The following is a 22,978-nucleotide window of genomic DNA, read 5'->3' as shown; positions in this document are numbered from 1 at the left end:
TAGTAATTCTTTCTGATAGCCTTGGAGTAAAAGGTGGTTAAATTGAGCAATGTTGTGTACTTTTATAAAATCTTTACTTTTTGTGACGACTCTAGGAATAGTGGGATTTGATTTGCGGTGTGCTATGCCAGTGAGGTATGACATAGAGCAGTGATGTCTAACAACAACTACTCTTCAAAAATAATTTATTGCTTTGAAAGTGTTTAGGCTATCCTGAGGATGTGACAGTAAGTGAATGTAGTCACATCCAGTAAGTTTTTTCTTTAATATGACGGAGAGTCATTTCAGGAACAAAACAGTAACTTGTTGACGTTATTGGACAAAGTAGGTTAGGTCTTTGCCCTGACAACTTCAAGAATTAGATTCAATTTGCAGACATTGGACTACTGTCTGTGTGGAGTTTACACATTCTCTCTGTGTCTGCATGGGTTTCTTCCGGTTTCCTTCCACAATCCAAAGATGTGCAGGTGAGGTGAAATGGCTATACTAAATTGCCTGCAGTGTTCAGGGATGTGTAGGTTAGGTGCATTAGTCAGGGATAAATGTAGAGTAATGGGGAATGAGTTTGGGAGGGATACTCTTTGGAGGGTCGGTGTGGACTTCTTGGGCCGAAGGGTCTGTTTCCACACTGTAGGCATCCCAATTCTAATTCTAAATCTAAATGAAGCAACAGGAATATTCAGGAAGTAATTTCTTCATTTAACCTCATTCAGAATGGCCATGGTGATGTATAGTTTGGGGAAGAAAAACATACTGCTGGAATAGGAAGTAATCTTTAAGACAGATTTAAGATACATTGTTGGGTTGGGTGGAAAGAGCCTCTGTACATCTCTGTCTCAGTATACATGATTACTAGAAATTCAAAGTGAAAAAATACTCCGATATCCAACCTCAATGCCACAACTTGTTTTTCAAAAATTTACTTTATTCATAAAGATATCTTTATATACATTTATTGTCACTAGGGCAGTCTGGTTCTGTACAGTAGCATAAGAAGAAGCAAACAAACATTGGAGTTTCACTCTATCCAACAAACAAACCAAAGACATCTCTTACTTGTACAAGACTACATTCACATGCATTTGAAGTATCCAATAACTAGACAGACCCCCATATAATTGTGACAGAAAGATCTGAAATAAAACATTCAACAAAATTCTTCCATTGGATTTTCCTATTTCCTTTGTTCTAAAATGTGACCCATGTGCCTTGATTAATATTAATTGTCGTTTTCTATTAGATTTTTATTTACCAAATACTGAAAGAAAATTAACAAGTGAAAACTAAATATTTGGCTCCTACATTGATAATTGAATGTGCAATGTGTCCAATACCAGTATCAATAATGTAAAATAATTTACATTTTCCTGGGTATACTGTTCTTGAACAAGTATTGAATTAATTAAAGCATAAACAGACATTTATATGCAGTGTCACTGGTCACTGGTTAAGTGATTTGTAGCAAAGATTGAAATGATTATGATTTTACAAAAAGCAAAGAATAAAATAGCAACATTTTAACCCCTTGCAAGGAAAAGTGAGATTAGTATTTGGGTCTGAGCTTTCTTTACTGAAATTTCTGTTTTCCTAATATTTGTCTTTCCATTGGTATTAGATAAGAAATAAAGATAAATAACAAGTTTATGGGCAGCTCTACTCCTCCCTAATATGATTGTGTATCTGACATCACTTTATATTACAATGGTCAAGTATGAATATTCTGTAGATGGAAAATATGGTATATATATTTTTGGAGTGAATAACACAATGCCATACTGTGAGACATTAGTGCAAGCACAGTGAATGACCACCAAAAGTATGCAGGGCAGATCATGATGCCAATCAGCGCACACAGTATTGATTTGATGCGAGTACTTGGAGCTCAATATGCTGGCTAATGCTATCTCTCAATCTTGCACAACTGAACATGCATTTAACAGATTAATAACCCGAGCAGCACAATTTAAAAGAATCCCCGTCTATCTACAATTTTATTGTTGGTTGATTTCTTCTAGTTGTTACTATGGCTCAGTAACTGGTTGCTGCTTTCCTTAGCTGTTTAAAGTTGTAAATTTCACAGGCAGACATGAGGGAGATACTGATTGATATTTTTGCTGACTTTGAGACTTCTGTATGAATCAGCTATTCCCAGACTTGGGTGAACTAGCTTGGAATAATGCCCAAATTGGTGAATAAACGGGGCCATGTAAATCAGGACAGGTCACTTTAACGGAAGCAAGAGGAGGGGTGAAGAGTTCTCATCGAAAGGGGTTTATCCACTGCAAATGTTTAGGAAACAATTTTAACTGAACCTTAGCAAGGAATACGTGTGAAAAGATTCCATTTCGTAAGGATGTTTTCACTGAAATTTACGACTGGCTGCAGCCAAAACCATTACCTTACAGCAGGCAAGCATCACGTTGCTAGTTGCTGTGAAAGTGACCATTGTGATAAACCTCTCTGCATTTAGCTCCTTCCAGATTAGAGTGGGCGTATTTGCAACATTTTGCAATTTGCTGTCTATTATTGTGAAGGAATATCACTGAGCCCCTCTTCATTGAGATGTAATTTTTTTAAAATCTTTTTGAGAGCAGTTGCAGATTGAGTGAGAGAGGGGTGTATTAGGGTTGCAGGTGTAGGGTGTATTGGCTGCATATATCACCTCTGCCCTCTATTGGAACCTAAAGGGATTCCATTCACTCAACATCCAAACAGGCTGTGGCCATAGACAGCAGATCATGTAGGACAGTGTCTAGTATCTTGGCAACAGTCAGATCAAATATTTCTAAACCAGAGACCTTTTATGTGTGAGGTGAATGTAAATCCACTACTGTATAGAAACACAGCTGTCATGCTACCTTCAGTCTGCAGCAAGTCACTGTGCTGCCCCAAAACAATCAAAAAGCTGACTACAGGTGGTGAGGTATCTGCTGCTGACATGACTCATATTGACTGTGCACTTGAATGCAAAAAATACCATGCTGCTATATAAAATGTGATTGAACAGACCACTGGCATATTGAAACAACATATCTGTTGCTTGGATAGCTTTCTTTGAGCCCTACAGTACTTGGCAGCGCAAGTGCTAAGTTGGCTGCATACTGCAGAACTTTGAAATCATGACAGTTTTTGTCACCAGCTTGAACAACAAAGAGGAGGAGAGACATGCACTGGTGATGAGGAAGTAAAGAAAGGGAGATGCACCCTGTCAAACTTCTTCTGCACAGGTTTTCAATAAAGAACTAAACTGAGTGTGATACCAAGAACCTCAACCCCACATTCACCAACACACCAAAAGTCCTCCAACACATTGCTTTCACTTTCTCACTGACCACAGTGCCAGCTTGACCAGAATGTAAAAATGTAAGTCATGATGAAATAAATATTCCAAATAAAATTTGTAAAGCAAAGCTTGCTAATCTACATGCAAAAACCAAGGAATCACCTCTCATTCCATCAGTAGCCATCTTCGCTGTGCCTTTGTTTATCCTAGTACTGTGATGATTTCGAGATGCCGGTGTTGGACTGATATGTGAAAAGTTAAAAATCACACAATACCAGGTTATGGTCCAACAGGTTTATTTGGCAGCACTAGCTTTCGTTGTGACAACCACCTGATGAAGGAGCGGCGCTCCAAAAGCTAGTGCTTCCAAATAAACCTGTTGGACTATAGCCTGGTGTTGTGATTTTTAACCAAGTACTGCAAGGCAGCATTAGACCAGTTGCTGGAGCATGGCTGATAGAATGCTGTTGAATTTCAATGGAGGAGACAGCAGATGCCCTTGCTTAATCAACTCTGGGTCTACAAGATCACACTGCATACTGCACCTGCTCACTATATATAGCATCTGTCTAGGCTAGCTTGATGACAGCCAGCAGCAAGGATACTGGCACAGTTGCAGTGGTGAGAGGATTAATGCTGTTTTCATTGTTAAAGAACCCCAAATTCACACTGCAAGAAGCTACTGCCACTCCATGGCCTGGCCGCTGCTACCCACTGGTTTGTCACCTCTGCTGTCTTAGTAATTTGTTTGAGGGTAGATTGCTGGTATACGGGAATAGCACAAACCTTCTTTCCACAATCTTCAGCCATAGTGCAAGCAGTCCAAGTTTACTTGGGAGTAACCTGAGATTTCACTGTAGCACTCAAACATTGCTTGTCTGCTGCTCATGTTGCAGTGGACGCTGTGACATTTACCATAAGATGTAGCATCATGGTTGAGTTACAAGTGTATGAACAGAGCTGGTCACCATGTCTAGGCTAGAAATGATGCTTTCCAAGCTTTGAATATAGCCCTGTGACTAACTGGTACTGGAGTACTTTGTTAATGTTTTGATTTTATTTGATTTATTATTATCACGTGTACATGAAATAACTCCACAAAGGCTAGTATCCTGTCACCAAGTCACCTTTTATTTACAGGTGGAGAGTCTTTGATCCTGATCCAGCTTCCTGAAAGCCAGTTGTCAGAGTGAGCAGAAGCTCTGACACTCCTGGTTATATTTCTTTTAGGATGAAGTTTAGCATTAGATTAGATTACATTACAGTGTGGAAACAGGCCCTTCAGCCCAACAAGTCCACACCGACCCGTGGAAGCGCAACCCACCCATACCCATATATTTGCCCCTTACCTAACACTACGGGCAATTTAGCATGGCCAATTCACCTAACCTGCACATTTTTGGACTATGGGAGGAAACCGGAGCATCCGGAGGAAACCCACGCAGACACTGGGAGAATGTGCAAACTCCACACAGTCAGTCGCCTAAGGCGGAAATTGAACCCGGGTCTCTGGCACTGTGAGGCAGCAGTGCTAACCACTGTGCCACTGTGCCGCCCATTTATTCATTGGTTGTTATGGGAAGAAAAACAAACAAACAAAAAACAGATATATAACAGTTGTGCTGCGTGTAGATCTCCATGGGTCCTACTTAATAAAGATAATTCTCCTTGGATCCCTCCATCTTTCCTCCTTTGAAATCCACCTTGAAGCTTAGTTCTTTGACCAGGTTTTCAGTATCCAACTTAATTTTTTAGTTTGGTGTCTATATTTGCATGATTGCACACTTGAGGCACCTTATGACATTTTGCTATGTCACAGGCACAATATAAATAGAAGCTGTTGCTCATATTTCCTAATTAGATGTAATTAATTCCAGTGATATATGTAACCAATTTAATTCTATTAACCAAGTTACTTTTAAAATTGATGAACCGATGTATTAAAGTAACAAAGTAACTCATTTAGGACAGCCCCAATGAGAACTCATATTCTGAAGTCCACCTGGCTGACCTTGTTACACTCACTACCATGATATAGTGAAAATCATGCCTTATATAAATACAACAGGATAATAGAACAGAATGCAGAATATAATGTTACAGCTACAGAAAAGGTGCAGAAAAGTATCAATTCTAATATGAGAGGTCTATTCATAAATCTAATAACCGCAGGGAAGAAGCTGTTCTTGGATTGGTTGGTATGTGTTTTCAAACTTTTGTATCTTCTGCCTGATGGAAGGGGGCGGAAGAGTGTATAATTGGGGTTAGAAGAATTTCTGATTATGTCCGCTGCTTTCCTGAGGCAGTGAGAAATATAGGTGGAGTCATTGGAAGGAAAAAACTTTTCTGAAATTCTATGTTCTGAAGAAGGGTCACCGTATTCAAAATATTCACTCTGATTTTTCTCAACAGATGCTGCCAGACTTGCTGAGTTTTTACAGCAATTTCTGTTTTTGTCAATAGAACGTAAGCTGGTTTGCGCAGTGGACACTGTTGGATTCACAACTCTGTAATTTCTTGCAGTCTTGGGCAGAGCAGTTGCCGTACCACACTGTGATGCATCTGGATAGGACGCTTTCTATGGTGCATCTACAAAACTTAGTGAGAATCATTGTGGACATGCTGAATTTCCTTAATCTTCTGAAGAGGTAGAGGCATTGGTTTGCTTTCTTGACCATAGGCTTGATCGGCCAGGATAGATTATTGATGATATTTGTTCCTAGGAACTTGAAGTTCTTGATTATCTCCACCTCAGCACCATTGATACAGACAGGGATGTGTATTGCACTCCACTTCCTGAAGTTGATGACCAGCTCCTTCATTTTGCTGATAGTGAGTGAGAGATTGTTGTCTTTATACCAGACCACAAAGCTTTCTACCTCTTTCCTTTACTCTTATCTTGTTACTGTTTGAGATCTGACCCACCATGGTGGTGCCATTAGCAAAGTTGAAAATGGAGTTAGAGCTGAATTTGTCCACACAGTTCTGAGTGTATAAGAGTATAGTAAGGGGCTGAGTATGCAGTCTTGAAGGGCACTGGTTTTGAGGATTATTACCAAGGAGGTGTTGTTACCTATCCTTACTGATTGCAGTCTGCAGGTCAGGAAGCTGATGATCAAGTTGCAGAGCGGAAACAGAGTCCTAGGTCTTGGAGTTTGGAGATGAGTTTGGTTGGAAATGTGTTGAAAGCAGAACTAAAGTCAGTAGTAGGTGTCCTTGTTATCTAGATGTTCCAGCGATGAGTGTATGGCCAGGGAGATGGCATCTGTCATGGACCTATTGTGACAATAGGTGAATTGTAGTGGATCAAGGCAATCTGGGAGGCTGGAGTTGATGTGTGCCATTACTAATCTCTCAAAGCACTTTACAGATGTAAGAGCCAATGGGCAGGAATTATTGAAGCACATTGCCTGATTTTCTTTTGGCACCGGGATGACAGTGGTTTTTTTGAATCAGGTGGGAACCTCATATCGTAGTAAGGAGAGCTTAATGATGTCTGCAAGTACTCCCACCAGCTCATCCATGCCGGATCTAATGCATAGTTGTTGTCTCCATCTGGGATAGTTGCTTACCATGGGTTCACACTCAAGGAGAGATGTCTAAGGTGGTGACTGTGACTACAGGTGCACCCAAGGCTGGCGGGGCAGGTGATATCATTTCACTGACTTTCTGTTCAAAACGAGCATAGAATGCATTGAGCTTATCAGGGAGGGACACATTGTCATTGATTCTATTTGATTTTGCTTTGTAACCCATTGAGATTGACCAGAGGTTTCCTGTCAAGCTTCATAATAACATTTTATTGTGCATATCCATCAGTGTTCCTCTGTAGGTTGTGGCACCAAATACTTCTGTATCCTGTGTACTGAGTCTGTAGAGTTTCAGAAGATGTTCTTTCAGTGATGGTCAGTAAAGTAGGTTAATGTTCACTGACCTGAGGGTAGATCTGATCTAAGTATAGATGACAATGGTGACCAGAGCCATAGAATTGGAGAAAAATGTAAAGAAGCACTTGAAGCGAAACAGAAGAATATTACATGTGAAGAAAATGGTCAGCAATCTATTCAACCACAGAAGTGGAGGAAAGACTTGAAGAGCAGCCCATCTACAACATAATGCTGTAAGTGAAGAAATTCAAGGCTCACCTAGGCATCAGATAGTGAAGTGGGAATGCTGACACAAAGCTGACCAAACACAGGGCAAGCTATAGCAGGAAACTCAACAAACTGCCAAAAAATTCAATTTGACACTGAGAGTAAAACATTACAATTCACTGGTAAGAGCAGCAATACTATTGGGAAGTGGAAAGACACTGGCATCCTTAAATCTCATCTGCTGTCAGCTGTACGCCTACATCTGTTGGAGATGAACAGTACCTTGGCAAAGTTGCAAACAGCTCAGCTGAACGCAAAGGACATGCCAGTGTTGAAACTTAATGCAGTAAACAGTCACAAATGGTAGACAGTCTGACAATTAAGAGACTGGCAGCTGCAATGAAGCTTATGATAGTTCAGTCAAATAAAGCTTCAACATTTTCTGAAGCCTGAGAACTGGACGCAATATCTGAGAAGTCTGTTTAACACAAAGCTTTTAGCTTGATCACCATTCTCAAACTAGCCAATTATGAAATAATAGTACACAAATGGGAAGAACCCTCATTCAAAGTCAATTTTTAGTAACAACTAGATTACGTGGTCAGTTGAACTCCCTCCTCAGTCAACACATTGCCCAATATGATGGAGTTTATTGGTTCGGTCTGCACCTTCCTAAGAGAGATTGTGTCTGAATGTCCCTGAGGAGCTCTTGTGATCAGCCATTCACACTTATTTAAGTTGATAGCCCTTGCAGAGTACTTTCAGACAGCAAAACCCCTTTCTGACAGATTGATGTTGCAAATTACAAAGCGATGTAAATATTCAGTCATTTTGAGAGCTGCTGTTTTGGTCATTTAAAATACTGATGAAGTTTTTAAAATAACTTATCTTGTGGTTCAACCCACTTAGTAAGTAAAGTCATTTTTAATGTGTAACATGGTTTTATAACTGGACTCAGGAAGCCAAAGAAAGGAGAGTAATGAACCATGTGAAGGTAAGAGAAGGATTGAAATTGGAAGCAAATAGATGACATTTTACACTTCAGGGTAATTGCAGGAAACGGCACTGAAACAGTATTCAGTGCATGAAATGAAGCAGTGAGGGAATTTGAGTTAAACTGTAACACAAGTTCAACATTTCCCGCAAAAGGCAAGAATAGCTAGGACCAATGCAAGTAGCGAGAGGAACTTTTTGATTTGAATGGAGAGTGTGGAGATGAAAGAGAAAGTCTTAGGTCATAAGAATATTGGCCAGGTGGAAGAGGGGCTTGCAGGATACAGGCCAGTTAGGCCGCAGTTCAAGGAAGAATTGGAGAGGGATCTTATGGGAGATGCAAGTGTGGAAGAGTTGGCTGGCCAGGGTGAAGAAGACACGGTTCGGCCCAGAATACTGGAAATGGCTGAAGTGGTGAAACGATGGAGCAAAGATGTTGGTGGAAAGAGACAGGACAAGGAGGTATAAAAAAAAAGGAATAGCATTTAAAAGATACAAGTTAGTTGGGCATATATTGCTGAAATGAGAGGTCTACTTTGGGCAGGTGCTGCTTGTTGGTTTTGGAATCCAAGAAGTTGAAACCCAGGTAGTTCACTCAGGTCTTTTATAGATAGAAATCAGCTATCTTTCCATAGCTAGGCCTCCATGCAATTCTAGGTCCACAGAAATGTGGTATACTCTTAACTGCTGTCACAATGCACTTCTTTCAGGGCTGCAGGCTAACTTTATGTGATGCTGGCAAGTTATGATTTTGGACCCACTGTTATGTGCTGCCAATGGATGACACCATTGGAACTGGCTGCATGTAACAATCATGCAGATACACTTTCTGTGAACACGGAACAAAATAATGTAGGCAAACACAGGAATTATTTATTTGTGCTGTGACAATTGACTAAATAAAATAATCAATGCTTTTATTAATGTTATACTTTTGATGTTAAGGTCATGAGCACATTTAACATGTTTAATATTTATATTTAACAATATTTGTTTGACAGATTTATAAATCATGAGACTTATTGTTTAAAAGTTATGCATTAAGTGATAGCCTAGTTAATTGCAGTTCTGATTCCAAAATTATGTTTCTGTCTATATATTTTCTTAGATTCAATGATAAATGCAGGAGGGTATGCAAGAAGCAGCACCAGGCATACCTAAAAATGAGCTGTCAATTTGATGAAGCCTTAACAGGACTATGTGCATGCCAAACAGCAGAAACAACATTTTTATTATTTAGCTTTTCTCTTTTAGCATTATATAGGAAGTGAGTGATGTGTATTAAGACGTTGTTTTTATTGTGTTGGAATTTAAATAAAGTGATTGACAAGGATATAGTTTGCTCAACTGGGAGAAAGTTGAAATCTTTGCATTTTTAATATTTTTGTAGTCTGTTGTTGTTCACCAGTACACAGAATTTGTATCTCTCAAAAAAATTAATTTAAATGGGGTTTTCTCTATTCTTGTTTTTCATTTTTTGCCAACAGAAATTCCAGCAGGTAAGTGCCCATTAGCCCTTGATAATTTCTAAATTAAAAAAAACTGGAATATAATCATTGATATGCCTTGATTTATGCCTTCTATGTTTTTGTCTGAGCAGTGTAATTTATGGAATGCAAATTTGTTAATCAGTATCTGTTGAACCCTGATTGCATCACATTGATTCACTAAATCATTGAACTAAGGGTATAAAAACTTAAGGAATAATTAAGGTTTAGATTCTTAGTATCTCAGTTGGTAGTATGCATCATTTTTTATCCATAATCTATTAAATATATTATCAGTATTTTGTTTTTAAACTTACTATAGATGAACTTATATTTGTACTTGTTTCTAAGTTAGACAGTTGATCAGCTGCTGTTCCACCTGTTGCAGAAATAGGATAGAATTGAATCAGTGATTATTTGTTAAAACTTGTCAAACTACACATATATAATGACTCTGTGCACAAATTGAACAGACATCCAACTAAATAAATATTACAATATAGATACACTAACTATCCATGTTTCATTATTTCTCATTGATTCCCAGCAGCCAATTCTTCACATTGCCTATTGTCATTGCCAGTGTCACAGACAGGATGTCTGTTTTGTACTCCAAATGTTAACTGAAGCAATTGTAAAATGTGACAAACACTTTTCTCTTACAGCTGCTTGACAAGTCCTTTGTATGTAAGGGTCTTGGAATCACAGGCAACAAGGCAACTCAATTCAACAAGGTATTTACTGATTTTTGTGTTATTACCAGCTTTGTGGTCCTATCAAATGTTGATATATCTTTCTATTTTTTTTTTGATATTGTACTTCCTTACATGATTCTAGAACATTTAACAGCAAAGCAAAACCTACAGCCCTTCATTATGTACATAAGAATCTAAAACGTTATACTGTGCTCCACTTTCATATGTTTAGGCCTGTGGAAATGTTCATGAAAATATGATTTTCTTAAAGTTGAATTCCATTTAGTTTTTGTAAATTTCGACTGTTGTTCCAAAATAATTGTTATTGGGAATAAATGAAAAGCAAGGCAATTGAAGCTAGTCTGTAAATGTGTGTAACTAGTTAAAATTTGAATATTTATAAACAGAAGCTAACCTTGGATATGTTAAAAAATGTAGCAGTTATATTTGTATATTATACACGTATATTTGTGCCCCACTACTGACAATATTTGTTTTGCTGTATACTGTTATTTGCCACCAATGTCTTGAAAATTTCAAGATTAATTTGACTTAATATTTCATAAAGGCATCATCCCATTTATATTGTGAGTATGATTTAAATTTTTTGATGTTTAGCTATACAAATTCACATTTAAATAATTGAATCTCCTTTTTGGGAGATATTTGAGTTTCAAAGGTCTTCATCATCTTGATTTGTTGCGTGGAATAAAGCAAGTAAAGATGAATGAGAGGGAAAATATAACATTTTTATGAAGGACTTAAACAGATTAAGGTACCACATTACAAGTCACCCCATTCAATGGAGAAAAACAGTTTTGTTGGCCTAACCTCTTCCATGGCTGGGCTTTGTTAAAACCTTATCAGTCTGTTTATTTGGAGTAAAGCTTTTTGGCATGGAAGTAAGTCAGCAATTTCTGTATTCATCTGATACAATTATTTATGTTTAAAACAAAGATCAATTAATCATAGGAAGGTGGCAGAGTGTAGAGTGGCAGTTCGTGAGAAGATTATTGTGGAGTCAAAGGAATATTTCATTAATTTTGAAATATAATTGAAAGAAACTTACTGGAACATTTTCCAAGCAACCTCCACTGCACTTTTTAAGCATCAGGTTTGACTTCTCCACATTTGGTTCCACAGTGTGTGACTCACAGTGCGCACACTATGGTGCATTGCAGCATTAAAATTGCACTTGCATCCTATGGCACAAACCACGTTTGCATAAATGAATGAGATCACCATCTGTGCTGTACGGGAATGCTGGATGCCAAATTCCTGGTCAATTTCTAAATTGGAGCAGGTCAGACATTGACAGGAATGCGGTATTATATGTTGGTTGCTCCTAAAAGATTGGGATAGTAATGAGATAAAATTAGTTCTTTAAGTGTTCAATGCAGATGTGTGCAGAAGGTCTTGTAGTGGCAGAGGGTTACATTACTTGCCGTCATGAAAGCACGTGCAACCTGAATAGACCAACTTTAAGCCTGCCCTCAGCAATAACACTTTCAGAGTTGGCTAAACTCTGGTTGAACTTTTGTCTCTCAGTGCACAAAAAGTCCTGTCTTCAGGAGGTGCTGGCCAACCATCCCAAAATTGCCAGAACTCTGGATTAGTACTACTGAGAAAGTTGAAAAGGAGTTGGAAATTGAATGAAAGGGTTTGACACCTTGTGAGTCGTGGCACTCACAGGTTAAAAATAAAGTTGTCATAGTCTTACTGGACCATACTGATGCCCTCTCTTTGAAGAGGTGGCTGGTGGTGATTTAACCTAGTATCACCATGTCTCAGGTGAGGGGAAAGATTGAGAAGGAGAGTACCTCATGCTAACCTCAGCTGGTGTGAGAACTGAACCAATGCTGTTGACGTTACTCTGCATTGCAAATAAACTCTCCAGCCAACTGAGCTAATGAACCTAACAAGTCCTGATTTAATGTACTCTCTCCCTTCTTTCCCACCTTTTCAAATAAGTATGTCAATTGAGACCTATTTAAGCAGCAAAAAAAAATGTTTTTCTAGCTTGAAGTTCTGAATTGGTATGTTTACAAACAGATCTATTAAATAGTAAATTGAGTATAATTTAATTAGTGAATTAACTATGTTTTGAAAGCTTGCTGTGCTGTGTTTTTATTTATAGTATTTTTCTGCTTTATGCTCATGTTTAAATTTATTACAAGTAAAGCATTAGGTGTGTAAGCAGAACAAAAAATGCTGCATCCATGATGGGAATCCATATTCGTAGTGTAACATTTAGGTAAAGAAGAAATTGACAGAATAGTTGAGTGTAACTTAATTGTGTATCTTGACCACTTGCTTTTTCATTATTACTTTTGGTGGTTGAATAGATTAATGTAACAATTTCATATTTTGATTTCCATTGAACTTGTATATTTGTTTACAGTAGATGTCACCTTTACAAGGGAGAGGACAGCCACAAAAAAATTCCCTTCATAGTTTTATTTAACCTCTTATAATCTGTAAGATATAAGGAGATGAGGGAATGGAGTGGGGTTCTCTGGCAAAGACCCCTCAATATCCCTAGATAATTTTGGTACTATAATCTACATGAGCAGTGTTTTACTTAAGGTAGTTTCAGTCTTCTGCTTGAAATATATTCAGATGGGAAATTATTTCCAATAGTTGAAATGAATTAATGTCTTCCTACAATCAATGTTATAAATCAATTAAAATTAAAGGCATGATATCTACTTGATTACTAAGCAAGGACCTGTGAAGGTAAATTTAAAAAGGAATAGAGATTTTTTAGGCAAAAGCAAAGGGGATTTTAAAGTGGTACTCGGAATTACTTCGTGGCAATCAAACGTTGTTGCGATGATGTGATGCAGTGTGCTATATGACTTGGAGGGTCACTAATAAAATGAAGCATTCGAGACCTGTTGTGCTCATTGCCAAGTTGATACAAATGTGCAAAAAATATTCCAATTTGTTATCTTAGAAGATAATCTTTTAAAATATAGTTTTATAGAAATGACACTCCTGGGGTGTGGCGCACTAATCAGTTATCACATAAAATCTCATTGCACTGTTGTCAACAACTGATGCGTACTAAGCAATGATGAGTGAATTCCACCATTTGATGTAACACTATACTGTATACTGATGAAGGGCTTTTGCCCAAAACATCGATTTTCCTGCTCCTCTGATGCTGCCTGACCTGCTGTACTTTTCCAGCATCACTCTAATCAAAACTCTGGTTTCCAGCATCTGCAGTCCTCACTTTTGCCTATACTGTATACTCACTGAATCTAACAGACCATTGCAAAAACTCATCTGCATGGAGTTTGGATAATCTGGTCTGGTGTGCTGCATAGACAGAAAGGCTGAATTAAATAGTTTGACAAAGGAAAATATTTAGTTCATAACAAGGCAAGCATGAATAATATGTTGATTTCATAAAAGCTGTTCTACACAAGGGTATGGGCAATCTCAACAATTTTTAACTAAACTGTCTTCAAGGCAGTGAGTAGCCCAAATTGCACTATGGTTACTATTCTTAAAAATACAAACCTGCTGAGCGTAAAAAATATTGTTGATTCTCAGTAGTTATTCAGGTGCTTTGATAATCAACAGTGAACAGGATGAATATTACTGTCACAAGGAACTTGTAAGGCTAATGGGCAAATCATGGATATTTCTTTTCAGTTTTCATAAAAGATTTTGATTATCACCTCTTGTAAACTCAAGAAGAATTAGGAAGCTACAGTGGTGTATTAACATCTCTTCTACATTAGCAAAGATATATCCTTAATTATCAGAAGAGGACATAGATAAAGTTGTTAACTAACTCTATTTAGTATTTTCATAATTATGTTATGGCTGTCAGTATATGAAACAAAACACAAAGTGCTTCATCCGAGGAAGATTTTTTCCCTTTTTGTGGTTGACATTATGTTGTATGAATGTATTTAGGAATCAAATGCAGTCAATTAATTTATAACCAGCACAGGATATAGCTAATTGCAATATTCAGCCTCTGTGTGACTCAAGGGAGCTCTTAAAGATACTGTTGAGAAGATACCAGAGTTTGTCACAAATGCTGATTTACTATCAGTGCTGGTGCATCTTTATGGATGCCAAATTCAGCCTAAGCTTGACACCATCTAGGACAATCAGCCCGCTTGCTTGATACTGTATCCACAAGTATCCACACCCTCTACCATTGATGCTCAGTCATAGCACTGTGTACTATCTACAAGATGCACGACAGAAATTCACCAAAGATTCTCAGACAGCACCTTCCAAACGTACAGTCACTTTCATCGAGATGGACAAGGGCAGCAGATATAAGGGAACACCACCACCGTCAGGTTTCTTTCCAAGTTGTTCATGATCCTGACTTGGAAATATATCACCATTCCATCATTGTCACTGGGTCAAAATCCTGGAACTATATCCCTGACAGCATTGTGGGTCGACCTACAGCATGGGGAGTGCAGTGGTTCAAGAAGGCAGCTTACCACCACCTTCTCAAGGGCAACTGGGGACAGGCAATAAATTTGGTCAGCCAGCAATGTTCATGTGCCATGAGCAAATGAAAAAAATCAATTAAGAGTGTAGTTCAAAGGGTGCATCTGAGCCTGGATTTTAAAAGTAGAGGCATGGAGTACAAAACCAAGGAAGGTAAAATGAACACATTAAAAATTTTAGTGTCATAAGACTGACTGTGTGGAGTTTGCACGTTCTCCCCGTGTCTGCGTGGGTTTCCTCCGGGTGCTCCGGTTTCCTCCCACATCACAAAGATGTGCAGGGTCAGGTGAATTGGCCATACTAAATTGCCCGTAGTGCTAGGTAAGGGGTAAATGTAGGGGTATGGGTGGGTTTCGCTTCGGCGGCTCGGTGTGGACTTGTTGGGCCGAATGGCCTGTTTCCACACTGTAATCTAATCTAATCTAATCTAATCTAATCTAATCTAATCTAAAGACAATGGATCAAGAGTTGACTAATTGGTCCATGGGGCCTGCACTGCCATTTGATAAACTCATGTCTAAACTGAAATGGACTTCACTTTAGTTTCATAATGTTTGTAACAGTCCAGCATCTGGAGACATACAGTAGTCATACTTGCACGGCTGAAATATATGTATATCCTTGCAAAGTAAATTTCTTTAGTAAACAAATAAAATGTTCACCATCTTTGGAAAGTTGCATAAATGTACATTACTTACATTGTATTCGTTTTACAAAGTACATTTAAGTTAACAAAGACACTGCTGAATTTGCTAGGTAACTTTGATCACAGGTAAATGAGTCCCTGGAAGAAAAATGGCTAATCACTTGTTCTGGAGACATCAGTGGTTAGCTGAATGGGCCACAAAATGGGAAAGAGGGAACATGACAAATATCATGCAAGCAGAAATAAACATTTCAAAACCAGTGACTAAATACAATTCAGTGATTTCTGGCTTTAACTTGGACTAAATCAGTTCCATCCTGATATTTTAAATCTCTTTGGTTATTTTAACACAGCAAGGTTTCATTGCTTTTCTAAGGACAGATGAACTTGGTCAAAAACCCTTGGTTCATTCTATCGAAGGTTAATAAAGAAATATGAATTCAGTTGATGGCTTGAAAAGTCAGAAATTATGTTTGCAATCTGAAATTTGATTTTGGAAAATACTAATATTCAAAATGTTTGCAGTTGTTTACCAAGTTTGTTTAATTTGACAGTGATTGTCTGCAGACTTTATTTTGCAAATGAGAATTTGCATCATTTTGTAACAACGTTTTCTTGAAACTATGAACAAGCACGAACAAATAGTATTTATTGGTACTAGTTCATGCAATAAAAATGCATACATGAGAAAGTTCATCTCTAGATATGACAAGCTCATATAAAGTTGATAATTCATGTGTTCCAATGTTCCATCAAAACATTATTATTTTGTAACATATTTATGATTTTTTTAAAATCTCTATTATATTTTTTAAATATAATAGAGATATTATATATTAAACTTTTAAAACTTTTTTCTTACCCAACATACTCATTTGTTTTCATTTTTAGGTATTTGGTACTCTCTATTCACATATCCTTATAAGAGCTTTCAGCTAGTGTGCACCTCCTGTGTATGCAAAAATCAAAACATAATGTCTTCTATTAAATCCTGAACTTACTAAACAATACTGAACATGTAAATAGTTACAGTAATGGTCAATTTAAAATAATCAGTCAGGCCCAAGATGTGACTCATTTATTCTTGCAAGATGCTACAGAACTTGTTCATTGCAAACAAAATAATTATGTTCGAGCCTTACACCTTGTTGAATTATCCAAAAATGTGAGGTACCTACAGTTTCCTGTTACTTCCACTATGACCAATCAGCACCCTTACTTGTCTATAGTTTAAATTGTTATAATCATTCAAAGCTTGGCATCCTTGTGTTTATTTTGATAATCTCGAGATAAAATGTTTCATTAACAAGTCTCTAACATACAAGCCTGAGCCGATCCATATCATCTATCTAAATCTGCCAAACATTTTCTGAGGATCTGTATCCCTTTGCTCCCTACCCATTCATGTATCTGTCCAGGTACGTCTTAAATGATATCGTTCCTTCCCCTACCACGCAGTCCAGGTGCCCACCACATTCTGCATAAAGAACTTTCCACGTATTTCTCCCCCAAACCTTTCTCCTCTCACTTTGAACTCATGACCCCGAGTAATTGATTCCTCCACCCTGGGGGGAAATATTCTTGCTTTCCACCCTGTCTACACCTCTCAGGATTTCGTAGGCCTCAATCAGTTCCCCCATTAACTACCTTCTTACCAATGAAAATAATCGTAATCTACTCAACCTCTCCTCTTTAGCTAGCACTCTCCATACCAGGCAACATCCTGGTGAACCTCCTCTGCACCCTCTCCAAGGCATCCACATCCTTTTGGTAATGTGGTGACCAGAACTGTACGCAGTATGCCAAATGTGGCTAAACCAAAGTCTTATACAATTGTAACATGACCTGCCAACTCTTGTACTCAATACCCCGTCTGATGATGCCTTATGCCTTCTTGACTACTGTACTGACCTGTGTTGCCACCTTCAGGGAACAATGAATCTGAACACCCAGATCTCTCTGTACATCAGTTTCCCCAGGACTTGTCCATTTACTGTATAGTTTGCTCTGGAATTGCATCTTCCAAAATGCATCACCTCTCATTTGTCCGGATTGAACTCCATCTGCCATTTCTCTGTCCAACTCTCCAATCTATCTGTATTCTGCTGTCTTCTCTGACAGTACCCTTCACTATTTGCTTTGCTACCAATCTTAATGTCATGTACAAACTTGCTGAGGAGGCAACTATACCTTCTTCCAAATCATTTATGTATATCACAAACAGCAGTGGTCCCAGCACAGATCCCTGTGGGACACCATTGGTCACAGGTCTCCATTTTGAGAAGCTCCCTTCCACTACTACTCTCTGTCTCCTGTTGTCTAGCCAGTTCTCTATCCATCTAGCTAGAACACCCTGGACTCCATGCAACTTCACCTTCTTCATCGGCATACCATAGGGAACCCTATCAAACGCCTTACAAAAGTCCATGTATATGACATCTACATCCCTTCCCTCATTAATCAACTTTGTCACCTCTTCAAAGAATTCTAATGGGTTTGTAAGACATGACCTTCCCTGCACAAAACCATGCTGTCTATCACTGATTAGCCAATTTTCTTCCAAATGGGTATATAACCTATCGCTTAGTATCTTCTCTAGTAGCTTCCCTACGACTGAGGTCAGGCTCACAGGTCTGTAATTAACTGAATTATCCCTGCTATCCTGTTTAAACAAGGGGACAACATTAGCAATTCCCCAGTCCACTGGGATCTCCCCTGTTTTCAAGGATGCTGCAAAGATATCTGTTGAAGCTCCAGCTATTTCCTCTCGCTTCCCTTAGAACCTGGGATATATCCCATCTGGTCCTGGGGACTTGTCCACCTTAATACCTTTTAGAATACACAACACTTCCTCCCTCCTTAATGCCAACTTTACCTGCCTGACCTGCTGTGCTTTTCAAGCACCACACATTGGACACTACAATAATCAAAGGTCTATCCCTAACCTCAACAATCGCCATGTCCCTCTCCTTGGTGAATACCAATGCAAAGTATTCAAGTAATCTCACCCATTTTCTCTGACTCCATGCATATGTTTCCTCCTTTGTCCTTGAGTGTATTCCCTCATTACCCTCTTGCTCCTTATAAATGAATAAAAGGCTTTGGGGTTTTCCTTAACCCTGCTCACTAAGGTTATCTCATGACCCCTTTTAGCCCTCTTAATTTCTTGTTTCAAATTGGTCCTGCATTTCCGATATTTTTCCAAAGCTTTGTCTGACTTCAGTCGCTTAGACCTAATGTACGCATTCTTTTTCCTCTTAGCTAGTCTCACAATTTCACCTGTCATCCATGGTTCCCTAAACTTGCTATTTATCTTCCCCTCAGTGCTTTTTCTTCTTCTTGTCTTCCTTCTTTTTTCTCTCTTTCACTCCTGGCCTTGATGGGTGATTCATGGTCTCTGGTGATGGTCTCCTGTGAAAGCCTCATGGAAAGGAATGGTATGGCGTCCTCCTGGCCTGACTCAGCAACCTCCCACAGTGGCCTCCCGACATTATCATGATGACCTCTCAACCTGGCGCAGTGACTGCCTCCTGCAGCCTGCAGTGGCCTCTCGGCGTGGCGACCACTCAGTCTCCTGCAGCAGACCCCCTCGTAGGGGACTCCCAGCATGGTGTGTTGTCAGGGCCTGGTGCAGACTGGAAGCTAGGCGCCAGCATAGCCTGCTGTACTGAACCTCTATTTCTGTAATGCTGGACATTTTATTTCTGTGTTGTCTTAAATCTTGTGACTAAAGAAGCTGTGCCTATGTACTTTTGTATCTAAATTGGCGCTGTTATTGGCAGCATCTAAATTTTTTACCATGCTTCTTGAGTATATGTGACAATTAAGTCTATTCTCATTCTTCTCTTTTCCACAATATTCAGGAATCAATGCTAATACTACTTGAGGATTTATGGAAGTTTCCTAGCAGTATTGCTGGGTATAATGGTAGTCTTAAAATGTGCCTACGAATCAAACAAGACACTTGTATAAATAAATGACTACTTCCAGCTCCTGGTCTGTGTGTAATGGGTACTTCAGTAAAGCAACATTGCTTGCACCTGAATAAATTATTACCTTATCAATCGCTCTGCTGGATTGATGTGGGCATAATCTTTCATTCATTCTTCTAAAATGTTTAAGTTAGAAAAAATTGATTCAGGTGCAAGAACCACAAGTGGAATGTTCTGTCCTTAAAAAAAACATCAAAATATATAATTTGCCAAGTGCTGTGAATAGAATCAAAAACACATGAATGTCTCCTAACCTTTTAAACTTAGTGTACTTTAAATCTATTGCTGGGAAATCCATTTTACTTCTCGTTAGATAAAGCCCCTCTTGGTATATATTTAAATATGTATTGACTAATGAAAAATCATAGTAAATTTTATATTGACTACCTTGTAATAGATAAATTATCAAGATGCAAAGAACTTTGAGATTTTGTCAATCATTTTTACTTAAACTGATTGCAAAGTGAAGTGGTGTAACCAGTTTAGTACCCTCGCAGAACTGTCCACTGGATTTAAAATAATCATAGCTATTTGTCTCTTTGGACCATTTGAGAAATAAGAATTTCAACTAATCTCAATCCAGTTGTCATATTCACAGACATCTGCGTAGCAAACAATAGTAGCCATACATATTTATGCAAAAATATATTTTAATTTATTATATTCTGTTGCCTTTGCCTGGATCTTTTTCTGCTGACTACATATTGAGGCTGTTTGAAATTGGGCAAATTTCTAACAGCACTGGACTACATGTACATATTTCAGATACACAGTCCAAACGTTACGTGTTGTTATGCAAGTATTTTACATTTCTTGCATCCATAAACTGTCTGCAAAAAAGATCAGTAATTGTGTGTTTTGATGGAAAGAATCTAAGCAAACCTGTACAGATGGCTAACGGAGAGGTCCTTCACTGAACTTTTCAGCATTTGTCCAATATAAAAGCGATAAAAGGCTTATGACTATTAGAATGATGACTGTGAAAGGAGAGCATCAAATAAGTATGATGGTCAGATGCTGGTGCGAGATACAACATCATAAGTTTCATAGATCTGCATGTAGGTGGCACAATGGTTGGCAGTGCTGGATTAAATTCCAGCCTTGGGTGACTACCTGTATGGAGTTTGTATACTCTCTATGTTTCTATGTGAGTTCCCTCTGGGTGCTTTGGTTTCCTCCCACAAAGATGTCAAGGTTAGGTGAATTGGCCATGCTAAGTTGCCCATAGTGTCCAGAGCTGTGCAGACCAGATGGATTAGCCATGGGAAATGCAGGGTAACAGGAATAGAATAGGGAAGGCAGGGTAGGATACTCTTTGGAGGGTTGGTGTGGACTTGCTGGGCTGAATAGCCTGCTTCTGATTCTATGAAGAGGCTCAGATAATAACTCAAGTGAAACTACCATTGGTGGTTCAGGCTTTAGATATTTTCTAATCGACCTGTTCAAAGATGCAATTGCACATCTCTGGAGCGGGTGGGACTTGTACTACTGCAACCATGAGACTACTCCTGATCATGGCCATATGATGAGATTATGCTCATTTTGAGAGGACAAATGGAGTTAAGAGCCCAATGCAATGGAAAGAAAACATATCTGCAATTCTGATAATAGGCATTAGACAAAATTCCCTCTTTTCATCTGAAGCAAGTCTAGAACTTGGACTAGTGATTGTATGCATACCAGAAGAGAATTGCAGTATTTCCAAAGGTGCTGGGCTATTGGTTGCTAAGCAGATCCTAAAGAAAGTTACAAAGATGCTTTTGTGGGTCTGGAATGTTTTCCTGGTGAAGATTACTTCAGAGTAGGTGGGAATATGATATCAACTCAATATCTGATTAGGAGAATTCCAGCTTCCCTCAAATCCAGCCTAAAAGACAAGTTAGAGGATTTGAAAAAGAAGGGAGTAATCAAGAAAGTGATAACTTCTTCAGACTGGATTAGCAGCATACTAACAATGAGAAACCTGGAAAACTGAGAGTGTATGAACTGATCCAGAGGATCTCAATAAAGATTTGAAAGGATTTCACTATCCTAATGCTTGAAGAAATGTTGCTGGAATGTCCCATGGCAAAGATCTTTACTGTCCTGGAGGTGAAGGATGGATATTGGAAAATGAACCCCAATCCATATGTTTATGTGATTGAATTATGCCCACACTCCTTAGTTTATATTATTTTAAAACAGCAATTGAAAACTTCATTATTCAATTTCATCTAGGTAAATGCCAGTGTTCCATGTGCATGCTTTAATTGCTTCACTATGTGAAGGAAATTACATCAGCAGTCATATGACTAAGTTACAAGTGTGCAGTGTATCATCCACAATAGCTCCACTCCAGGAGGATAACTGACTAACTCATGCTGTCTGCTTTGATACGAAAGATTAGTTTTCTCACTAGATTCTAGACAAGTATTGATGATTACACATTCCAATTAGTCATTCCACTACTCTGGAAAAGTATCAAAGCAGATAGCATGAGTTAGTCAGTTATCCTGGAGTGGAGCTATTGTGGATGATACACTGCACACTTGTAACTTAGTCATATGACTGCTGATGTAATTTCCTTCACTTTAGAGAAGCAATTAAAGCACCACTGGCATTTACTTAGATGAAATTGAATGATGAAGGTTTCAGTTGATGTTTTGAAATAATATAAACAAGGAGTGTGGGGATAATTCAATCACATAAAACATATGGGTTGGGGTTGGGTGGTGTGCTAAATATTTTTAAAATTTCACCCTACCTCCAATAGATCCACTTCCAGCTTTAACAGAGATGTAATGGGTAAGGAAAACCAAAATACTGTAATGAGGCCACATAGTTCATATTTAATTTATGTCTCTTGTTCATCCTAACAGCTAATGGGAGATGAGGATTGTTTCATGGCAGAGAAGTGTGTTTCCATCAATGCTTTTGGGCTAGAAGGAGCTTTCTTCCACTTAAAAGCTTACCTGCTTCCCTATTCACCAATGGACTGTTCTTCTCAATGATCCAAAGACCCCATTTGAATTGGACCTCTAGGAATTGGAGATTGCACTCTTTCATGTCCTAAGGGATCAATGATCACTTTCCTGCAACTGAGGTACGGACACTGTCAAAACTCCACAATATGTGGAAATACTGAATACAACTCTTCTCTCACCCCACTTACCAAACCTCCCTCAGTCAAGATCAGGCCCTGATGTCTGTAACCTCAACTCTGAAGTGAAGCTTTTACTGGATGGATCAGCTTAGATCGAATTGATTTCAAAATTAAAATTGATTCCAACTCTATCATTCGGTGCTGTTTCTACATTACAC

General features: G+C 38.4%; 1 protein-coding gene across 19 annotated transcripts in view; it reads left to right on the top strand.

Moving 5' to 3' along the window:
- Positions 1-22,978, top strand: part of kcnq1.2 (potassium voltage-gated channel, KQT-like subfamily, member 1.2) — a 590,999-nt gene that overhangs the window by 140,964 nt on the left and 427,057 nt on the right. For 15 of the 19 annotated variants that reach the window (XR_006314489.1, XR_006314490.1, XR_006314492.1 and 12 more), the window contains 2 exons: positions 9,858-9,869; positions 10,523-10,591. Coding sequence is in view for 14 of the 19 variants with exons in the window: in XM_043709475.1 (XP_043565410.1) it covers positions 9,858-9,869; positions 10,523-10,591 (81 nt within the window). In the remaining 5 variants the exon portion in view is untranslated. Of the gene's footprint in view, positions 1-9,857; positions 9,870-10,522; positions 10,592-10,694; positions 11,125-22,536; positions 22,556-22,978 lie in introns of those variants that run through there. The other 4 variants (XM_043709486.1, XM_043709479.1, XM_043709480.1 and 1 more) reach the window with 4 other exon arrangements.

Source organism: Chiloscyllium plagiosum, chromosome 19 (genome assembly GCF_004010195.1).
Source record: "Chiloscyllium plagiosum isolate BGI_BamShark_2017 chromosome 19, ASM401019v2, whole genome shotgun sequence".
NCBI lineage: Eukaryota > Metazoa > Chordata > Chondrichthyes > Orectolobiformes > Hemiscylliidae > Chiloscyllium > Chiloscyllium plagiosum.
Note: the sequence above shows the minus strand (reverse complement) of the source record. Positions and strands in the feature narration are given on the sequence as shown.